At 40.4% G+C, this 21,456-nt stretch overlaps 1 protein-coding gene across 1 annotated transcript in view; it reads right to left on the bottom strand.

Moving 5' to 3' along the window:
- Positions 1-21,456, bottom strand: part of LOC125293986 (helicase ARIP4-like) — a 56,679-nt gene that overhangs the window by 34,154 nt on the left and 1,069 nt on the right. Inside the window, exons 2-3 of the mRNA XM_048242266.1 lie at positions 19,146-19,302; positions 16,481-16,626 (exon numbers count right to left, since the gene is read on the bottom strand). Of these exons, the coding sequence (XP_048098223.1) occupies positions 16,481-16,601 (121 nt within the window). The 5' untranslated portion in view covers positions 16,602-16,626; positions 19,146-19,302. The remainder of the gene's footprint in view (positions 1-16,480; positions 16,627-19,145; positions 19,303-21,456) is intronic.

The raw sequence follows: 21,456 nt of genomic DNA, 5'->3' as shown, positions 1-21,456 counted from the left end.
TTTATTATTCAGGTGCCAACATAAGGACTAACGTTTCGACGTGTGCCACGTCTTCGTCAGAGTCAAGTATGGAAGGCATAGGTGGTGGTACTTTATTAAGGTGATCAGGATCACCTGACAGGTGTATAGGGCGGTACCACAACCTTACTATGGCTGCCATAGAAGTAGGCTACACTCAAAAACCAGCCCTGAAGGTATATACCAGGTGGTCCCCAAACTTTTTCTTCCGAGGGCCAGCTCACTATGCCTGGCTCCAAGAGAGGGCCAGAGACTCGGAGTAGTTCTATATCAGTAACCATAAATAGCTTAGTGCTGTGAACAGCAGTCTACCTTAGTTGAATATTCTATTACATTTAGTCATAGGCTATTGCAATTTAATACCATTGTTAGCTGTGTTTATATTGTCATCCTGCCATATTAGTGTAAAATTAAATAATACTAATAAAAAAACGTTTGCATTCCCAAAAGTAGTTTTAAGTTTTATTAAAAAATCTATGAACTCTGAATTCTGTGTCTTTGCATACACAGCTCAAGTTGTGAATATCCTACAAATAATTTAAAGTTCTCAAACTATGAGAATTTTATGAAGTGCTGAAGTTGTCTGAAATGACCACCATTCTAACTTTCAGTCACCTGATGAGAACTTTGTGAACTCTTTGTATGAACATTTGAATGAGTGAATAAAAAATAGAAATAATTATCCCAGAAAGTCCCAGAAATATGACTTGAATAGAAGTTAGTTAGTTATTAACAATTAATTGATAATTTTTAAAAATACTTTGAGCACTGATGCAGTCAGCATAGGCCTCTTACATTGTTTGCAGGTAGGCCTACATTTCATTCCGTTTTCGATGGCAAACGCAAAACAGTGCCAAAACAACCACCAGTGGACAAAAAGAGTATTACAGGTGTACTGTTAAGACTCGCCATAGAGAATGAATGGGGGAAATTGCGGAGGTTTTAGTTTGACGATGTTGTACTCTGGTGCGCTCCGGATGATATATACTACGGACATGTTTTGGGGGGCCACCCAAAATGAGGTGGCGGGCCGTAGTTTGGGGACCACTGGTATATACAAAACAAATGATCATACTAATGGTATTTATAAATACACAGACTATATATATATATATATATATATATAAAAAAATACACAATATTTATAAAAACACAGTAAGTAAGTAGACATGGAAAATCAAGAACATAGTAACATCCCAATTTCAAACTGTATAGTATGAAGTCATTAAGAACAAGTGTAAAATGTTCATAAGTTATCAAACTAAGCACATAGACCTACAGAAAGCACGACAAATTTAGTTCCTCGTTTAAGCCATGAGGTTCAAGTGTGTTAAGGGTAAATATCCAAAACGTCTCCCTACATAAGAGTTTTTTGATCATGTCTCCGCCTCTGGAGGGTGTATTGATTTTTTTCTATCCCCCAAAATTTCAATGAAGCTGGAGATCCATGATTTGCCTGCATATAATGGTATTTTTAGTGCGAATTGCTGTTTTGTGCTCTGACATTCTAATTAAGTGTGCTTGCTGAAAGCAGCACACTTATTGTTCTTCTTAAGTTGTATTAAGTGTGCTTGCTGAAAGCAGCACACTTACTGTTCTTCTTAAGTATTATTATTCCCGTCTCCCTAATTTTTGGCCAGCTCTAGCGCCTAGGCCCTTTGAGACAGAGACACCGTTCCAACTTTAAAACGTCCGGTCAGTACCGGTGTAAGTTGCACGCGAAGATGACGTCAAGTGGGCATGTCGTTCGTTCGAAATCTTATGTAGAAGAAGAAACATTCACAAAAAATCCATCCATCCAAAAATGACCTTTGTTTTTGATAGCTGTTGAAAACGGCATGGAACTGACAGAGATGTTTTTGTTTATAAATACATAAAAAATAAATAAATAAATAACATTATGCTGATACCTTTTGCTTTTCCCAAATACAATGTAGCCTACAGGTGTAAGTGACCTTTCATCAATCCAGTTGCAATGGATGAACTGCCCTACTTGTGATTGTTTAGAGATTTTAAAGGTTTTATAACAATTCTACATCTTCTTTGGCTATTCTACAATCTATTCACCTTTTCAGCACCAGTAGGGTACTTTCTGTGCAGCAACACACACACACTCAGGCATGCCAAACAAGCATACACAAAAGTTTCAAGAGTGGGGGATGGAGTAAAATATGGAGACAAATTGAAGTGTGATTTATTTTCGCTGGAATGGATGTACAGGACTGAGCGGGCGGTCATATTTTGTACCGCTATCGCGGTACATCTAGTTTTTAATGCATTCTCATGGAGAAGGGAGATTGGCGTTGGTCATGGTTTGGAATGAAAGGGAGAAAACAGGACAAAGTAACAAGTTTTTTTTTTTTTTTTTTTTTGACGACGTAGTTGACTGCAAAGTGCTGCGGGAAACCCTGAACGTTGTATTACATTTCACTAAATACGGTGGAATTAGTGTGAGCTTCACAAGTAAGGAAGGTGCAAATATTATGTAATTTATCATGGGAAATTATTGGAAATGTTATTTCTTGTTTATTCTAATTGCAAACCACACACATCCATTCGTAATCACACGTACACTTTTAATACCTGGAAGACTCATTTAGTTTATTTGATGTTGCCTAGCAACCCTGGGAGCAGCCTTCAGAGCAAAGATTCTATAACAGAGCTTCAGAGAGACACGTTTTGAGTTTGTGGCCAAGTGCCTAAAATATCGGTTTCCATGTGTATGTGCTGGATGGTGTGCGTCCTTTATGAAAGTAAGTGTTTTATAGAGTTACAGACATAATGAGTCATGTTGTAGTGGTCAACATAAATGTGCCCTTTCTGTTATTAGAATGCTAAGCCAAAGTCCTTTTAGGCAAGTCCCTTCACTCGGCGGCCATATACCAACGTTTTATGGGCACTCATCGGGCACAGTCTTTGGGTCAAACTGCGCGTGCGCAAGGCTTCACGACACCAATCTTGCTCTAGCGGCGAGATCACAACACATTATTGGCACGATGTCTTCACAACACACCATATGATTGGCTCAATGTATTCACATCACACCACATGATTGGCTCAATGTATTTACATGTCAACGTTTTGCCGAGGAAGGGGTGGGATATGTGTAGACAACGGCCATATTGGCGTGACAAACTAGCCCCATGCATTTCTATGGAGTATTTTTTGAGTGCTGTGTCTCCACATTAGAAAGTCTCTGGCTAAGCGGAGACTTAGCATGCTAAGCAGAGATTTAACATCATTCATTTCTTTTGTGTGGCTAGAAGCTAACTAGCTATGTCATAGGGAGGAGATGTTGCTGTATGCGATTTATGTTGCTTAGCGTAATGCCATGGTCATTTGATATGAGATGCTTGCACTCGTAACTTCGTCACTCGTAACTTTAGGACTCCTATTTTTTTTTACTAAGAGTAATTCAGGAAGCATTTTAGCCCTAAAAGTAGCGCCTGAGTCTGTGACAGCTTAAAAGAAGTCACGAGGACTCCTAACTCACTAAGACCGATTCACAAACAATTTTCATGGTGGCATTTCCCGTCGCAATGTTTTGAAATGCATCTACAGGAGCTTCCAATGGCAAAGGAACAATTTTGCATTGTAGGCATAACTAAGTGATGCAGTAACACCACCAACAAAAAACAAAAATAGCCTACTCATTGTCAACATGTACATTAAATGTAGCGTTTCATTGTGAATCAAAATTAAAATGTTCTCCTCTTTGCAAACGTAGGCATAGGCATATGGTATGTATGCATGCAATGTGATGCAAAGTATAGAAAGGTGATAAAATATACAGAGACAGGTCAAGAAATATAGTGCAATGTAGACAGTAGTATACAGTTGATTTACAGAAGGTGGTTTAGAGTAATATGAATTAAATATAAATATGTGCAGTGTATTAGCAGTTACCTCATACAATAAGTAGAACTAGATGTACCGCATAGCGGTACAAAATATGACCGCCGCTCAGTCCTGTACATCCGTTCCGCGAAAATAAATCACACTTCAATTTGTCTCCATATTTTACTCCATCCCCCACTCTTGAAACTTTTGTGTGTGCTTGTTTGGCATGCCTGAGTGTGTGTGTGCAGCTGCACAGAAAGTACCCTACTGGTGCTGAAAAGGTGAATAGATTGTAGAATAGCCAAAGAAGATGTAGAATTGTTATAAAACCTTTAAAATCTCTAAACAATCACAAGTAGGGCAGTTCATCACAGTTCATCCATTGCAACTGGATTGATGAAAGGTCACTTACACCTGTAGGCTACATTGTATTTGGGAAAAGCAAAAGGTATCAGCATAATGTTATTTATTTTTTTTATTTATTTTTTAATGTATTTTTAAACAAAAACATCTCTGTCAGTTCCATGCCGTTTTCAACAGCTATCAAAAACAAAGGTCATTTTTGGATGGATGGATTTTTTGTGAATGTTTCTTCTTCTACATAAGATTTTAGTCATCTTTAGTTCATGTAATACTTTATTGTCAATGCACAAATTAAGTAACAGTAGTCTGAAACGTTATTGTTAATGCACAAATGAAGTAACAGTAGCCTAGTCTGAAACGAAATGCTGTTTTACATCTAACCAGTGGTGCACATAACTGACATGTCCAAATGGGCCTTGATGAAATGCGCCGCTAGACTGTTCATACACATTTTAACGGGCCAAAGTTGAAGAGCTTTTGTCCGTTATTGTTAGTGCAAATATAGGCTGATTCATGTTCCCTTGCATTGTTTAACTGAGGTCCATGGCTAGTCTGGCTTTCATCAGACCAAGCTCAATCTTTTAAGAAATCAAAAATAAATAGCGGGCGAGATCAGGCTGGGTTCACCCAGCCTAGTCCATAGGCACCGATATTGTTTAATTTTCGATTGAGATATACACGCTCTGGCTATTCTAAATGCAAAATGCATCAGGGAGTTATGACAAAACGGTAACTAACAAACTAGATCCTAATAGAAAGCTGTTAGCTTCCCTAAGCTACAGGTAGGATTATAAGGTAGGCCTATTTACAACATAAATTGTCAATAGGCTATGCTGGCGACACAAATAAAATCTCCTTTGGAAACCAATGGCTTCGCCTTACAGTATCAAGCCGGACTTAAACTGTCATATCATTGCGAAAAGTTGTAATAACATTCACACAGCTCCATGAGTCAATGAAAGCCTTGAATGAAGTAGCCACTTCTAAATGGGACCCACTACACAGTAGCTTAAGGTGTTTTGCTAAAGCAGCCATAATGAAATGAAGGTGTCATTGTTTGGATACTTCACACACACATGCTTTTAATTTCACAGACTACAACTACCAAGCTGTAATCAAAGCACATCGATTCCCCTCTCACACCCTGCGCACAAAACAAAATAAACAGGCTCAGTCTCAGTCTCGCATGTATAGGCAAAACTGTATCAGACCGATTGTAGCGTTGGTAAATCTTCCATTGCACAGAATGATTTTGTAGCACGCGATTGCAATAAATGACAGTCGAAAGATACAAACAGTGCTGCTATACATTTGCTTGGTATAACCGCATTTATAGTTTTCTACAAATGCAATAAATCAAATGCCTCCATCACTCAACCAACGCTAACGGTAACATTACCTAGGTCCTTATTGATATTACAAGATTAAGCATTACCTGCAGTAAAACCAAGCATGTCCGATAAACATCCTCAGATTTATTTCGCTTCAAGAAGAAATGGGAATTACACTTCATGTGAACATCGCCCCTATCCTTATTAGATGTTAAGCTCGCGTCAAATTACAGTCCTTGTATGAAGCGTCCATTGTTTTTTCAACCCACTTTTAACTTCCAACAAAATTACGTCTCACTGCAACGATCGCCATCTAGTGGACAAAGCGACTACTTCGCCAATACTGAAAATGCAGCCATGATGATGATGATGATGAATATTTATTTTGGCTTTCTTTTTAATCCTACTGATTTTCATTTTTACCCGGGGCAAATCACAAATGAGTGATTATGAGCCAGGTTGATGTGGGCCCTTGAGACCAACATACCATAAAAGATTCACAGAGAACTGTGTCTGCCCTACCCTCCTTTCGGGGGTCCAGTCCAGCGGGGGCTGCAGATGAAAACGAAAAATGGCGGTTCCATGCTATCCATGTGGGGTACATGCCCACCAAGTTTGTGTACCCGGTCTTTCAGTGTCCGGGGAATCCTTGTTGGTGTGCGTCACTAAATGTACATATAAATTATTTTATTGTAAGCCCCCCCATGAACGAAAGTACACAAAACTTGGCATGCATTCAGAGGGTGTCATAATGATCCTACACTTTTAATTTCGTGCAGTTTGACCTTGTCAGCCAGAGATATTGAGATGAAAACACCTAATTTTTTGCTTTTTAATTTTTTAACTAGGTGGCGCTATACATGAAATAAGTGGTAATGGGATGGGTTGACATGCCCCTTAAGACCAACATACAAAAAAAAAGGTGGACCTCCTAGGCCCTACGGTTCTCGAGATATTCACAGAAAACTGTCTCCGGCCACCTACAGGCCAGTTGGTGTATAGTAACATAAATTAATTTATTGTGGCCCCCCATGAACGGAATTCCACAAAACTTGGCGTGCATACAGAGGGTGTCATAATGATCCTACACTTCCAATTTTGTGCAGTTTTGACTATGTTAGGTCACAGATACCTTCAATTACACCACCTCATTTTACTTTTTGTGTTTAACTAGGTGGCACTATACATGAAATGAGTGGTTATGGAATGGGTTGACATGGCCCCTTGAGATCAACATACAAAAAAAAAAATGGTCCTCCTAAACCCTACGGTTTTCGAGATATTCACAGAAAACTGTGTCTGCCCTACCCTCCTTTAGGGGGTCCAATTCAGCGGGGGGCTACAGATCAAAACGAAAAAATGATGGTTCCATGCTATCCATGTGGGGTTACATGTCCACCAAGTTTTCGTGTACCCGGTCTTTCAGTGTCCAGGGAATCATTGACGGAAATTTGGGCATCGCGAAAAAAAAAAAAAAAAAAAAAAAAAAATCTGACTAAACCTATATGACCGCCCGGCTTAGCTGCTTGGCGGTCATAATAATGTATGTAATGTATTATAATAGTAGAAATAATAATATAGATATATGCAGTGTATTAACAGAATATAATAAAACAGAATAAATATGGATATTCAATATGACAAATATATAACAGATATGTACATAACATACAGCTATGTGCAGTGTGGAAACAGTGTCATTGTAGTGCAGAAACAACATTATAAGAGTAGTAAGAATAAGTCTATGTGCAGGATGAATAGTATGAAGATCAGTAGAATAACTATGTATAAATGTAATTACAGTAGGCCTATGTACATTTGTAAATAAATAGAAAACTATGGGTGAGAGGGATACATTAATTTTATTTAATCGTAAAAGTAAATTGCATAAAATTAAATTGCAATTAAAAATATTTCCAGTAGGCTTTAATGTCACGCAAAAAGTACAACCAAAGCTGAGCTTGAACGTCTAAAGAACCAGAACTTGAGTGTAGTTTTTGCTGGGTCCCAGGCCATGTTGGTCTGAGGGGAAATGAGAAAGCGGACAGTGCTGCTAAGCAAGCCCTCAATAAAGAAGTCACAGAATGTCAAATCCCTGCCCCAGACCTTAAACCTATACTGAACTCTTACATCATAGATAAGTGGCTATCTGAATGGGATTAATGTACCAACAACAAGCAAGGAATGTGAATTTTGCGTTTTTTTTTCATGATCCACTGGGTGGATTATGGGCCACACAAAATACGGTGTTGCTAAAATTACTCCTATTGTGGCTATTAGAGACATGCGTTCATGAGTATCCAGCTACATTTAATGAGTTAAGTAAAATACATTCACACACACAAAATAACATCACTAATGTTGTGGACATTCCTTTATTCTGAGATACATCAATAGGCTCTCAAAACAATCCCAAACAGACATAAGGTCTTTATAGAGCAAATCCATATGGGGATGGAATATATAACATTCACACTCACAGCTCATATTTTTGTCATCATAGCTCCTCACTCTGAGGAATTGGCCTGTGGGGATATTACGAATCAAATGTGTAGGATGGTTGCTATCTGCTTGAAGTAGAGTATTTCTGCTCAGCGGTTTACGATAGATTGTCGTTTGCAGTTTATTATTAACATCTTTCAAAATAGTTAGGTCTAGAAAGTCAATCGAGTGAGAGTCATGCTCCATAGTAAAGGATAAATAGTCAGTGCTAGGTGCAGTGCGAGTTGGCATAAAAAAAAAAAGTAATTTAATTCATCCACTGTGCCTTTCCATATTAAAAAGATGCACAATCTTAGAATGGAAAGGATTGAGGTTTTTAAGTATATACTTGTCTTCCCAAAGGCCCATTACCAAACAGGCATATGATGGCGTGAATGCGCTGTCCATCGCCGTTCCATGAAGTTGTAGGTAAAACTTTCCTGAATATTTAAAAAAGTTGTTAGAAAGTATTAGTTCAACTAAGTTTATCAGAAAGTCAGAAGGAGATAGAATATCTGCAGGGCGTTGTTTAAGATAATAAGACATGGCTTGTACACCGATGTGGTGTGGTATGCAAGTATAAAGGCTTGTCACATCCAGAGACACTAAAATATCATGATCTCCACATTTCAAATTATTGGTAGCATTCAACATATCAGTGGTGTCACCAAGATAAGATGGCTGACTATGTACATATTTTCTCAGCAAAAAAATCAACGAACTGAGACAAGGGTTCAGTAAGGCTGTCTATGCTGGACACAATAGGGCGTAAAGGTGGATCAATTAAGCATTTATGGATCTTTGGAACGGGTGGTCTTTAACTAGAAAAGCTTTCTTTGTCTGTTATCCACCCTCTTTTAAAGGATGCATCAATAAATATGTCAATCATACTTTTTATGTCACAAGTAGGGTTAGAAGGCAAAGGCTTATATTGTGTGTCGTCTTCCAATAGTTTTAATATGCTACACTCATAATTCACCAAAATTCACTAACACCAAATGTTGATTACGGTCTCGTCTTGTAGCGTGGAGACCAACATGTGGGTTGCGGGGGTGGGCCTCCTCTTCCCCCTTGTACCCCGCCTCGTCTTCTTCTCTGTCACAGTGAGAGCCATCATCCACAAATGATGAAAACATGGAACAGTGGTGAACCTTCTCAGGAGTGGCCGGCAGACCAAAATAACCCCAAGAGCGCAGCAACGGCTCATCCAAGAGGTCACAAAAGACTCCACAACAACATCCAAAGAACTGCAGGCCTCACTTGACTCAGTTAAGGTCAGTGTTCATGACTCCACCATAAAAAAAGAGACTGGGCAAAAATGGCCTGCATGGCAGAGTTCCAAGACGAAAACCACTGCTGAGCATAAAGAACATTAAGGCTCGTCCCATTTTTACCAGAAAACATCTTCATGATCCCCAAGACTTTTGGGAAAATACTCTTTGGACTGACGAGACAAAAGTTGAACTTTTTGGAAGGTGGGTGTCTTACAACTGGCGTAAAAGTAACACCACATTTCAGAAAAAGAACATCATACCAACAGTAAAATATGGTGTTGGTAGTGTGATGGTCTGGGGCTGTTTTGATGCTTCAGGACCTGGAAGACTTGCTGTGATAAATGGAACCATGAATTCTGCTGTCTACCAAACGATCCTGAAGGAGAATGTCCGGCCATCTGTTTGTGACCTCAAGCTGAAACTTGGGTTCTGCAGTAGGACAATGATCCAAAATACACTCGCAAGTCCACCTCTGAATGGCTGAAGAAAAACAAAATGAAGAGTTCGGAGTGGCCTAGTCAAAGTCCTGACCTAAATCATATTGCTGTGGCATGACCTTAAAAAGGCAGTTCATGCTCAAATCCTCCAATGTTAGCTGAATTACAACATTTCTGCAAAGATGAGTGAGCCAAAATTCCTCCACAGAGCTGTAAAAGACTCATTGCAAGTTATTGCAAACGCTTGATTGCAGTTGTTGCTGCTAAGGGTGGCCCAACCAGTTAGGTTTAGGGGGCAATCACTTTTTCACACAGGGCAATGTAGGTTTGGATTTTGTTTTCCCTTAACAACCTTCATTTAAAAACTGCATTTTGTGTCTAATTTTGTGTTATCCTTGATTAATATTCTAATATTGAATTAAATTTGTTTGATCTGAAGTGTGACAACATGCAAAATAAAAAAAGAAATTAGGAAGGGGGAAAACACTTTTTCACACCACTACTCTGATACTATTGGACCAATATGTGTTTACATCAGTTTACTTGTCATAGCAAACCTCCATTTTAAACACTGTTACAAACACCATTCACTAACGCATACAAATGTGTAGATTCAAGCGAGTTGAATTGGTTGTTGTGTTATTTTCCTAACAACTTGCAATGGGGAAAAAAGAATCACAATATATTGCAATACTTGCTGCAGGACTTTGTGATATGAGCTATATCGTGACATGACAAAAATCTCATATCGTATCATGGGGAACAATTATCCCAATATATATCACGATAGTAGAATGATAGAAAAAAATCGATTCTGTTCAGTATGGTGATATACAATTATATTGATACAGTAGTGCAAAGTATAGCAATACTTAAATAAAAGTAAAATAGACAATGGCTTCACAATCACAACCTGTTATACACAACGCTCTGTCTTTTTTCACATCGAAAGTGTGGGTGTATTTCGGTTTTCAACAAAAAGTGAATAGTAAGGACCTTGACATGCGCGATCCAATTTTGCACTACCCTCCTACTAAGTTTTTGCACTTCATTTAAAGTGTAGAAGATAATGTTGGTCATAGAATTAAATGTGACATTTGAAGTGTAATGCCTTTGAATAATATGGGAAACATGAATAGCAATATAGCAGAATCGAATCACAATACTTGCTGTATGGCAATATCGTATTGTGGCCCAAATATCGCAATAGTATCGAATCGTCACATTTTTGGAAATTCCCACCCCTATACGATAGATGATACAATATGGTGCACAGCGCTAACTTGCTGTATCCTAAAATGTAAAGAATCGCAACAATTGAAATCCCATGGATGTATGAATACGATTTAGATTCACTGTATAGATTCAGATATATATTTAAAACATTCTATGAATAACTTGCACCAATGGCAAGGGTTTTAGTTTAGGAATGGTAAGGTGTGTGTGTGTGTGTGTGTGTGTGTGTGTGTGTAGGATATTATTGTATGCTCCATCTTCCTCAAGTATTAGTATCTGTCAGTGGATGACAAATGGATGCTCTTGTACCTTGGGACTCTGACGCACTTTCCGCTCTCTCTTGCGTATGCTCTTTCTTCCTTCTCTGTCTCATAACAAGGACATGAGCAAAAGAGATGTCTCCTTCCTGCTTCTGTTTTCAACCAAGGTACAGTCTGACTGTAAAATCCGGTCCTAATCTTGGCCAATGTGGATAAGAGATGTATCAATGTGGATATGTAGATGTAAGCATTTGTATATTAAGCTAAATATTCATTTCTATTGCACATTGTACAGGAAAACCAGCTAGTTTCCTATCCTTACTGTGTGGGAATAAAATATTTAATTTAGATGTACATCTGCTCTAGCCTGGAGATCATTACTTTGGATGGGATGCATCAAAAATCGATGCAGAAATTAGATTGATATTGAGTCAGAACGCCTGCAGAGAAAGCTTCAGGCTGTGGGCACCAAGAAAAAGCATTATGCTCAGGCTGCTTTGTGGAAACTGACAACCACATGTTGCCAGAGATGAGATCAACAAACTTTTCTAAAAACCACTCCAGGTGGCACATAATGTAGCCATTATTGATATAAGTATTTAATATTTCATAAAAGCGTGACTTAAACACCTTCTGGAAAAACGTGTGTAGAGCAGTGACTGAAACCCCCTGTGAGGATTAAGGTCAAACATGTGAGGGCAAGACAGAGGGTCATCATGATCAACAGGGGCAGTGACAAGGCTAGTGAATGCTGTCTAACTATCTAGGTTACCAGTTGAAGGCAACCTGCTGTCCAGGCCACATTAATGATCACACCACAGGCATCATGAGAAAAGTGACTCTTGATGTCAAGCACAGTCTCTAAGGACACGTGGAACATGATGGATGAACGGATGAAAGCAGGATGACTGACAGATGAAAGTAGAGCAGGCAAGGGAGAGGCAGAAGACAGAATAGACACACAGGCACAGAGAGAGAGAGAGAGGGAGAGAGAGAGAGGGAGGGAGGTAAACAAGTGTCCAGGGGCTCTGTGTGTGTGTGTGTGTGTGTGTGTGTGTGTAGCTGTTGTTATGGTGACAGTGTGACAAAAAAGTGGGTTGCACGGTGACGCTGTTGTGAGGGCCACATTACACAAGAGACACGGGGGGGTATGATAAGGAGGATGGGTGGAGAGAGAGAGGCAAGAGAACAACAAGCACATGTGCTCAGAAAGGTGGAAGTGAAAAAGAGATAAAGAGGGAGATAAAGAGGAGAGATGGGTGCAGAGAAAGAGAGGGGATAGAAAAACAGAGAAAGAGAGGGGGAGGGCAAGCTGGGTCACTGGGATTGCCCTCACATGTTTGACCTTAATCCTCACAGGGGGTTTCAGTTATACTGTAAGACTAACTACAGGCACTGGTGTGTGTGTGTGTATGGGTGCGAGTTTGTGTTGTTAAACTAAGTGGCAATGGCACCATCCTAGTGACCATCAAACAACTCAACATCATTGAGACCATCTAATGACTCCAAGGCATAAAATGCAGCAGCTTAAACATACATGTGTTTTTTCTCTCTTATCTGTGGGTCACTTTTCCCACCTTTCTCCATCCACACAAAGAACATTTAAGACTAGCCTGTTCACTCACTCTCACAGGCATAAACACGCCCAAATGAGCATGTGCGTGCACATACGCGCACACACACACACACACACACACACACACACACACACACACACACACACAGAGCTGGTGAGCACTCTTGTAAAAGCAAGTGGAGTGGTGGGAAATGCTCTGCAGAAGGTCGGGGAGGATCTTTCATAATGTGCTTGTGTAACGCATGTCACCATGACACAAACCCAAAAACAACTCCACATGTCATCAAGCCCCTAGTCCAATGCACAACACAAGCAAGACTCCTTGTGTCTCTTTCTCCTTCTTTTTTTAACAAACTGAACTGGATTCATTTCTTCTTTTTCTCTGTCCTTTAACTCTCTAAGAACGGGCTCATGACACATACACACACACACACACAGAGCGAGCTACAGAGAGACTGGTTAATCCTTCTCGGCTTCACACACGGACAGTTGGGTGAGATTCTAATTATTTTCTCAGGAAAACTGGGATTTCACTGATAATAACAAGAGAAAACTCTTAAGACACCTCACTGTGCTTGGACCTGCACCCACATATGGACACAGACACACACAAAACACACACACACTCAGCCGGAGGAAAAAAAGATCGGTTTGGTACGTGTAGACTAGGCCCTAATCCTAAACCTGAAATCTGATTTCACTCGACTGTGAATGCATGTATATATGTTGTAAGACATGTAAAATAAATGAATGACACTGGCACTACGCACAAATTAATGTAGCCTAAACTTACACCGCACTTTCCCTAATAACTTAAGTTCTCTCGCGTCACTGACAGTAGCTAGAATGCATAAAAACACCGGGAAAAACAGTGTTCAGTCCACCAAGTCATAAGCCATCGGTGCAGCGCAAGAAAGCACCAGTTGTGATATTTATCTTACAGAGTGTAATCGTAGAGGTAATGTCATGTATGAAAACTAGTATTGTTAGGCAATACTATAAGTGCAAGTCCAGGGCAGCTGAGGTGTGGCGATGACATCATCGATAACGCAAGCAGGATGTGCGGTTTAAGCTGTCTAAACGAATTCAAACGGGCTCGCGGTTTCAGATTTTTCCACTCTGGGACCAGGTTTCAGAAAAGTGCGGTTTCGGGCAGTGCGTTTACAGGATTCGTTTGGACGCTCGGCCAAGACAAAGCAAAACCTCTGCGTTTAACCTAAAAGGCGTCTCCGTGTGGACAGGCCCTAGGCCTCAACCACTTTTACAACAGGTTTGATTGCCCTTCTCCTGCTGCAGTGGCCTGCCCACCCCCACAACTCACCCTCCACCTACTTCAATCTGTTTACCACATGCCCCGCCCCCTTACCCTCACTCTCACCTCCACAATCAACTGCTGATGTCCCATGCTGCTACCATAGACAGTGTGGCTCCATGCACTTCAACCTTCAGCCACCATTCAAAGATGCACCCCTCCCCCCAATGCTCAACAAAGGGATCCCCTTTCCTCCCATCATCACGGCGAATCAGGTCAGAGGAGAGCTGAGGAGACTTTGCCCCAGGAAAGCAGCCGGCCCAGACCTGAGTGTGTCCTAGACTGCTCAAAGCCTGTGCTGTGGAACTGGGGGAGCCTCTGCAGCAGTCGGAGAGCCTCCGACTGGGGAAGGTACCAGCACTGTGGAAGACATCATGTCTCATCCCAGTTCCTCAGAAGCCATATCCCAGTGATCTAAATTACTTTTCACTCTAACATCAACATAAAGACCATGGAGTGATGAAGTGTTTTGAGAAGCTTGTGAAAAACATTATCTGCTCATCCCTCCCTGCCTCCTTCGACCCCCTCCAATTTGCTTACAGAGCCAACAGGTCTACAGAGGATGCCATCTCAAAACTCATGCACACCACCTTAACTCACCTGGAGGAGGGGAATGGTAATTATGTGAGGACGCTGTTCATTGACTTTAGTTCAGCATTCAACACGATAGTACCTCTCACCTTGGTCACAAAGATGAAGGCCTTAGGACTAAACACCACCCTGCGTCACTGGATATTTGACTTCCTCACCAACCGTTCACAAGTGTTTAGAGTGGGGGGTCTGACATCTGACTCATTAACCATCAGCACTGGTGCTCCCCAAGGCTGTGTTTTGAGTCCACTGCTGTACAACATCTACACACATGACTGCAAAGCCAACAGTAGTCATACCTCCATCATCAAGTTTGCAGGTGACACAGTGATCTTGGGCCTGATTAGTAACAACAATGAACAGCTCTACTTGGATCAGGTTGATGAGGTGGCACAGTGGTGTCAATCTAACAGCTTGACACTGAATATCAATTAAACCAAGGAAATGGTAGTGGATTACAGAAGGCAGCAGCAGAACTACAGTTACACCCCACTAATGATCAGCGGGCAACCTGTAGAGAGAGTCACAAGTTTTAAATACCTTGGTGTCCACATTACTGAAGACCTAACATGGACTGTTAACACTCAATATGTTCTGAAGAAGTCCAGAACACGACTCTACTTCCTTCGTCAGCTAAGGAAATTCAAAGTTTCTACATCCATCATGAAGGCCTTCTACACTTCAGCGGTTGAGAGTGTTCTAACTGGTAGCATCATCACCTGGTATGGGAACTCCACAGTTAGAGATTGAAGTACTCTGCAGAGAGCAGTGCGCTCAGCTGAACGTACTATAAGAACTCAACTCCCTGTAGTCACAAAGCCAGAACTGAGAGACTCAGGAGAAGTTTTTATCCCCAGGCCATCCGAACTCTGAACTCACACTATACTGACTTTGCACACATTCACTCTTCAGCACTCTCAAACATTTCCCATTTCTGAACTCACACTATACTGACTTTGCACTCATTCACTCCTCAGCACTCATGACCCCCCCCCCCCCACACACACACACACACACCTACAAGACTTTTAGCACTTTTACATCCCTCACCCTATGCTATAGACCTTTTATTTATTTTCTTATTTCATCACACGTCAAAACACACACACACACACACACACACACACACACACACACACACACACACACACATATCTGACTTTCTCCAACTTTTGCACATCTCCATAGAACTTTTTATTTATTATTTTTGATTTCTCCTCCATCTACCCATGTCCTTGATTGCCTAGCCCTTCAGGAAGCTTCTCCAACACACATCCCCAACATACTTACAGCACACTGTCCCCCCGCTGCGCGACGGGGTTCTGTTCTCCCTGTCGGGACTTATTTTCTGATAATTACTGGCGGACAATACATTATCCCTTACATGTTGAATTCAATGAACCCATATATTCTTTAGAACGCTCAATTTCCAACATTCCCGTCATACCTGCTTAAGGGTTAAACAGGCTAAAACCACAGCTCATAGTTTCTCATGTGGGATTGTGCAGTTGGTCACACCTTCTGTCTGATTCAGTGCCATGTTGACAGGCTGCTTCGTGTCTACAGATTTTGGTGTAAACAAACTTAAGTTACATAACTGTTGTCCAACATCTCTGAACTATAATTACACTAAATTACAGTTCTAATTTTGCCACATTCTCGCTCACGTAAGGCATAGTTTGCAGCTATACACAGTTTGTAAGCTTTACTGCATATTGGTGGGTTACATGTTTTTCTTCATAAAGATGAAATTCTCCTTACCAGTGGCGTCATCTTCATCATCACCATCGTTCTCCTCTTCCTCAGACATCAATTCTGCATCCTCCAGTATGTCTCTGCTGTTCTCCCAAGCCTCCAAATCTCGCTGCCCCTGCGCTGCCATACTGTTACCTGAACATCCTATTCACCTAAAACAGAAAAGCACATGTTGAAATAAAAAAAAAGAAATCTAAAAAGCTACACGTTCAAACAGTACAATGTCACACAAACTACAAAACGCCCTCTAACAGAGACAGAAAACATCAAGCTACTTGATTGATTCAACACTGACAAAATGAAAACAAACAATGCTACAATGGCTTCAAGGACAAACAAAATCAGGCACATACACAAAGAAGCTTCCTGATTGAGATGACCGGTTAGTCTGCAGTGTTGCTTTTACACTTCCACTGCTGTCAAAATACTGTACACAACTTCAGTTGTATCATAATTACCTTTGGAATTCAAAAGATATTCAAAGAAACGAAAACAAAAAAACACATTGAAAAACGCTTTTCTTTTTAGGATATTACTATCAGTAAGATATTACTTTTCACAAGCCTAGAGGTGAAAAATAGATAAAGATAAAGATAAGATTAAATAAAGATAAAAATATCTATTTTTCTATAGATAAATATATTAGATAAAGATAAAAATATACCTGAATGAGGACAAAGGAAAAAGGAGCGAATGTGTCTGTGAAACTTTTTACACTTGCAGCAGAAAGTACAGGCTATTATGGGCACTGTTTTTGCCCACAAGAACCTGCAGCTGAGGCATTTTAGAGATGCTCTTATAGAGATATTATATATATATATATATATATATATATATATATATATTCTTAAGTCACCTACATAGTATAAGCTTGTATGTCCAATTAAAGTGTTACCAGGTGTGTTCATGCAAGCAAGTGTCTGTGTGTGCGTGTATTTGTGTGTAGCTGTGTGTGTGCATGTGCACGTATCTGGATGTCATTGGAGAAGGCAAAGGTAAAAACCTTGATTTTGAGGCACCTGACCAAAATTCCACTTAGCCTATAAAGAACGGTTTACCGGTGGGAGGGAAAACAGAAGAGAAGAAAAGGAAAGGCAGGGGAGGAGAGACTGACTTAAAGACGGCCTTTCATCCGCTAAAAAAAGTAACAAAAAAAAAAGAGACCGAAAAATAATGAGAGTGGTGAAACGAAAGACAGCAGCTTGCATAAGACCAGCTTATATAAGACCTTACTAATGCTTCTATTACTTACAGCACTAGTAAAGTTATACAATATATGTACTGCATCTATCAACATGCCAAAGACACACACACACACACATACATACACAAATTCCAAAACACTCAACACCAACACCAGGTCCCTGCAAAGACGCACATAGATCATCTTCTGAACCTCGTGACAGTTATGGGTGGCAATTTAACCTATGACAAAAAATTGGGCCCTACATGCATGCACACAATGTGCATATATAACTTATACAAAAACATATTGAGTGCCTTGGTCACGACCGAGCATGCTCTCACCAATATAAATGTGGGATGATCATGAATCATAAAAACCCCATGTAAAATGAAGGGGCAAGTTTGAAGGCCACTGTGTGATGCCTTGGCTTTTAGGCAGGCAGGCGGGAGGCCAGATGAAAGGACAGGGGTCCTTTATTGTGGGATGCTTCAGATCTTCTATGTGGACAGACATCCATTTATTGTGGCTTATGTAATTTATTTAAATGCAGTCATTACAGTACTTTTGTCACTCATCTCAAATATGAAAAACATTGTCGACTATTAACTTATTCCATTGCAGCCCACTAAAGATCAGTTTAATCCTGATTGTCTCTGATGTATTTTCAGACACGAGTGCTGGCTGTTAAGCTCCACACAAGTTGACAACATTACATTATGAAGTCGTCAGCGGACCACAAATTTAATAACATGAACTTACTGCTCCTACACACCACAACATGAAAGCTTTACATGTAGTTAATGTACGAGATACTTTTGCTCATTGCCTAACTTTACATTTTGCCAATTAGGGTCCATAATGTTTAAATACAATTTACTGAATACAGTTCTTGACAAAACAGTGTTGTTATACACCTATGGCCAAACTGAAGTTTTCTTAAGCAAGCCTTGGACCTTGGACAAGTAGAACATGAATAATCTCCTTAGAACCAAGTCCCAATAGAAGTTCAAGTTCTTTTCTCTCTAGTGCACTCTTTTGTGAAGATTTTTTCAGGGCACTGTCTGACTAAACTGAATGAATCATACAACGCTCTTAGACATTTTTCCCAGACAATTTCCATGACGCATCCCATTACGTAATGTTTGATAAAAACACAACGTGTACTCAAAACAGCTTTTCTAACGAGGCTATTTAAAGTCCACAGGCTCTTTCTTGACAGCCTCAACCTGCTTCTGTAAACAGTGCTAACCTCGAGACGAGGCTATTTGAGAAGCTAATCCCCACCCACTTCACAGTCACGGCCGGCCAATTCCTTGCCAGTTGTGACCATGTGACCTTCATACTATGGACCCTTTCAAGAGAGTTCCATTATCAGCATCATAGTTGGCCCCACAAGACTTCCTTTTTAACATTCCATATGTAATCTTAATGCAGAGGAAGTAGATTGGGGCCCAAATAGAACGTTCAAGCATTGTTTTTGTTTACCTTGTTGAAAGGGTCCATACAATCCCCCTCAGTCTTCCACCTCAGTGCCGCTGATGTGCACTCGGCACGGCAGTCCTGTTGGGGAGGGGCTTCAGTGTGCTATCAGGGTCAGTAATGGGGTCACCAGGGCGGAGGGTTCAAGGAGTGCACCAGGTCGCTGAGGGCATGTATGGGAGAGGGTATAGAGTTACTAGGCGTGTCTTTAAGTGGAGGCAAACTTCCAGGTGAAAAGGTAAGGGAGAGAGAAGAGGTATTGGGCTTGGGGGAACAATGCTCACCCTGTGCAGACACAGACGTTACTGTTATATCACACGCAAAAACACTCACACTGAAAATGGACACCCAAATAAAGGTGATTCTGTTATGTAATGTACAGACAGTCTGGACTCTACATTCAATATTCAATACAATCTAAAACACATGTACACGTCCACACACACACGAACACGGAAACACGCACACACCGTTGTTTATCTGCACTTCACTTAATTTTGAGTAAATGGCTTGTAGTAGGTTTGACTCTTAAAGCAATGTTATCCCCCCCAACTCAAAACACATTTGAAGGCTAATGCAGACAAGAATCCCCGCTGGCCTCCGTAATCCAAGACAAGCTCACTGAGTTGCCTGAGCAGCATTACAGAGATATTCCCCCAAGTTCTTAAATTCCCAAACTAGCCATGGCCTTTCATCAGTCAGAGGCACAAAGCAAATAACTGGGGTGTCATGATGTCAGTGAAATTCAGGGAAGAGAGGAACAGAGAGGCAGAGAGGAACAGGGAAGAGCAGAGAGGTTAGTGTTAAATCTCTTGTTAATGTAACAGGTCATGCATAAAGGTTTTTATGTGGGGCTGTTCAAACTAGTTAGTTCTGACTGCTTTTAGGAAGGAATGGACAAGAAAAGACAATGAAAAACAGTCTACAGAACAAGAAAAAACATCTTTGAAATACTAAACACATTAGGTTGCAGTCAGACCACACATTTAGATGTTAATGTTAATGTTAATGTCACACAAATCACTACATTACTGAAGCCAATATGTGACCTAACCCAAACCAGACAATATGCATATGTGAAACTGAACATCAACAAAGCATGTGGATGAAGTTATACCATTGCCACTCGTGAGGCAAGTGAGCAACAGGTAATAAGAAAGACAGCGACGTTCAGCGAAAATAGCAATTTGCAAGAATTTGTGTTTGTGAACAGGGGGAGCAGACAGACAGAGAGAGAGAGAGAGAGAGAAAGAAAGAAAGAAAGAAAGAAAGAAAGAGAAAGAAATGCAGTCAAAAGCAAAAAGGAGTCTGTTGCAGCAAACATTCCTTTTCCAAGCTCAGACTCCAGCTTGGATGAGTTTTCTGACACAAATGATGGAGACATCACTCCACCTGTATTTTACCTTCTCAACAAAAAAAGAAAAACTTAGTTGAGTCATAAAGCTACTGCACAACACCCACTCTTAGGTATGTGCCATCAACTATAGTTTTGTCAAGTGGAGAGAAAGTTAGTGGAGTGGAAGTTGCAGACAAGTGAAATGGTGAGGTTTTGAAGCGCTGCATCTCATGGATACTAAAATGCAATACTCAAAACATTATGATGATCGCTTGACACAATAAGACCGTATTTTCTCAAATCTGCTATGAAAAAGTTTAATTGTACCGCCAGCTATTGCATAGATAGATAGATAGATAGATACTTTATTGATCCCCAGGGGAAATTCAAGGTCACAGTAGCATACAGACAACACACACACATTCACTAACAGCAGAAAGTAATTAAAAAAAACACAAAGACACAGAGCTACTTGACGTGCTGCCACTCTTGTCGGCGCCGGAACCTAGTGTTAATGTTCATATAACTCATTCATATTCATATAACCTAGTGCTAATGTTCATATAAGATATTCTACAGTGTCGAAGTACAAACACACTCTTGAAAACAACACACCAACACAACACAACTACCTCTGCCTTATTCACAAAAGCTGGCTGCCTCACATGAGATGCACTGAAGACAGTGACTGTCTTTTACAACTGAACAAAAGACCAGATACCAAAATGGGAGAGAAAACAGGTTTACAGGCAAAGAATGTCCCCATAAGCCCTCCACGCATAACTCTTTCTTTCCTAAATCACTGCAACCTGACAGCTTGATCCTCTCGGACAGCTGTAAACTGTTTTAGATCAAGCACATGGTCTCTGAATCACAGAATATGAAAAACATACACACACATAATCTCACATTTTCAACATTAACACCAACACCTAAAATACCAAATACAAAAGATAAGATATAGATGCAAGACTGCCCACC

The sequence above is a fragment of the Alosa alosa genome, chromosome 4, assembly GCF_017589495.1.
Source record: "Alosa alosa isolate M-15738 ecotype Scorff River chromosome 4, AALO_Geno_1.1, whole genome shotgun sequence".
NCBI lineage: Eukaryota > Metazoa > Chordata > Actinopteri > Clupeiformes > Clupeidae > Alosa > Alosa alosa.
This window is presented reverse-complemented; position numbering and strand designations above follow the sequence as displayed.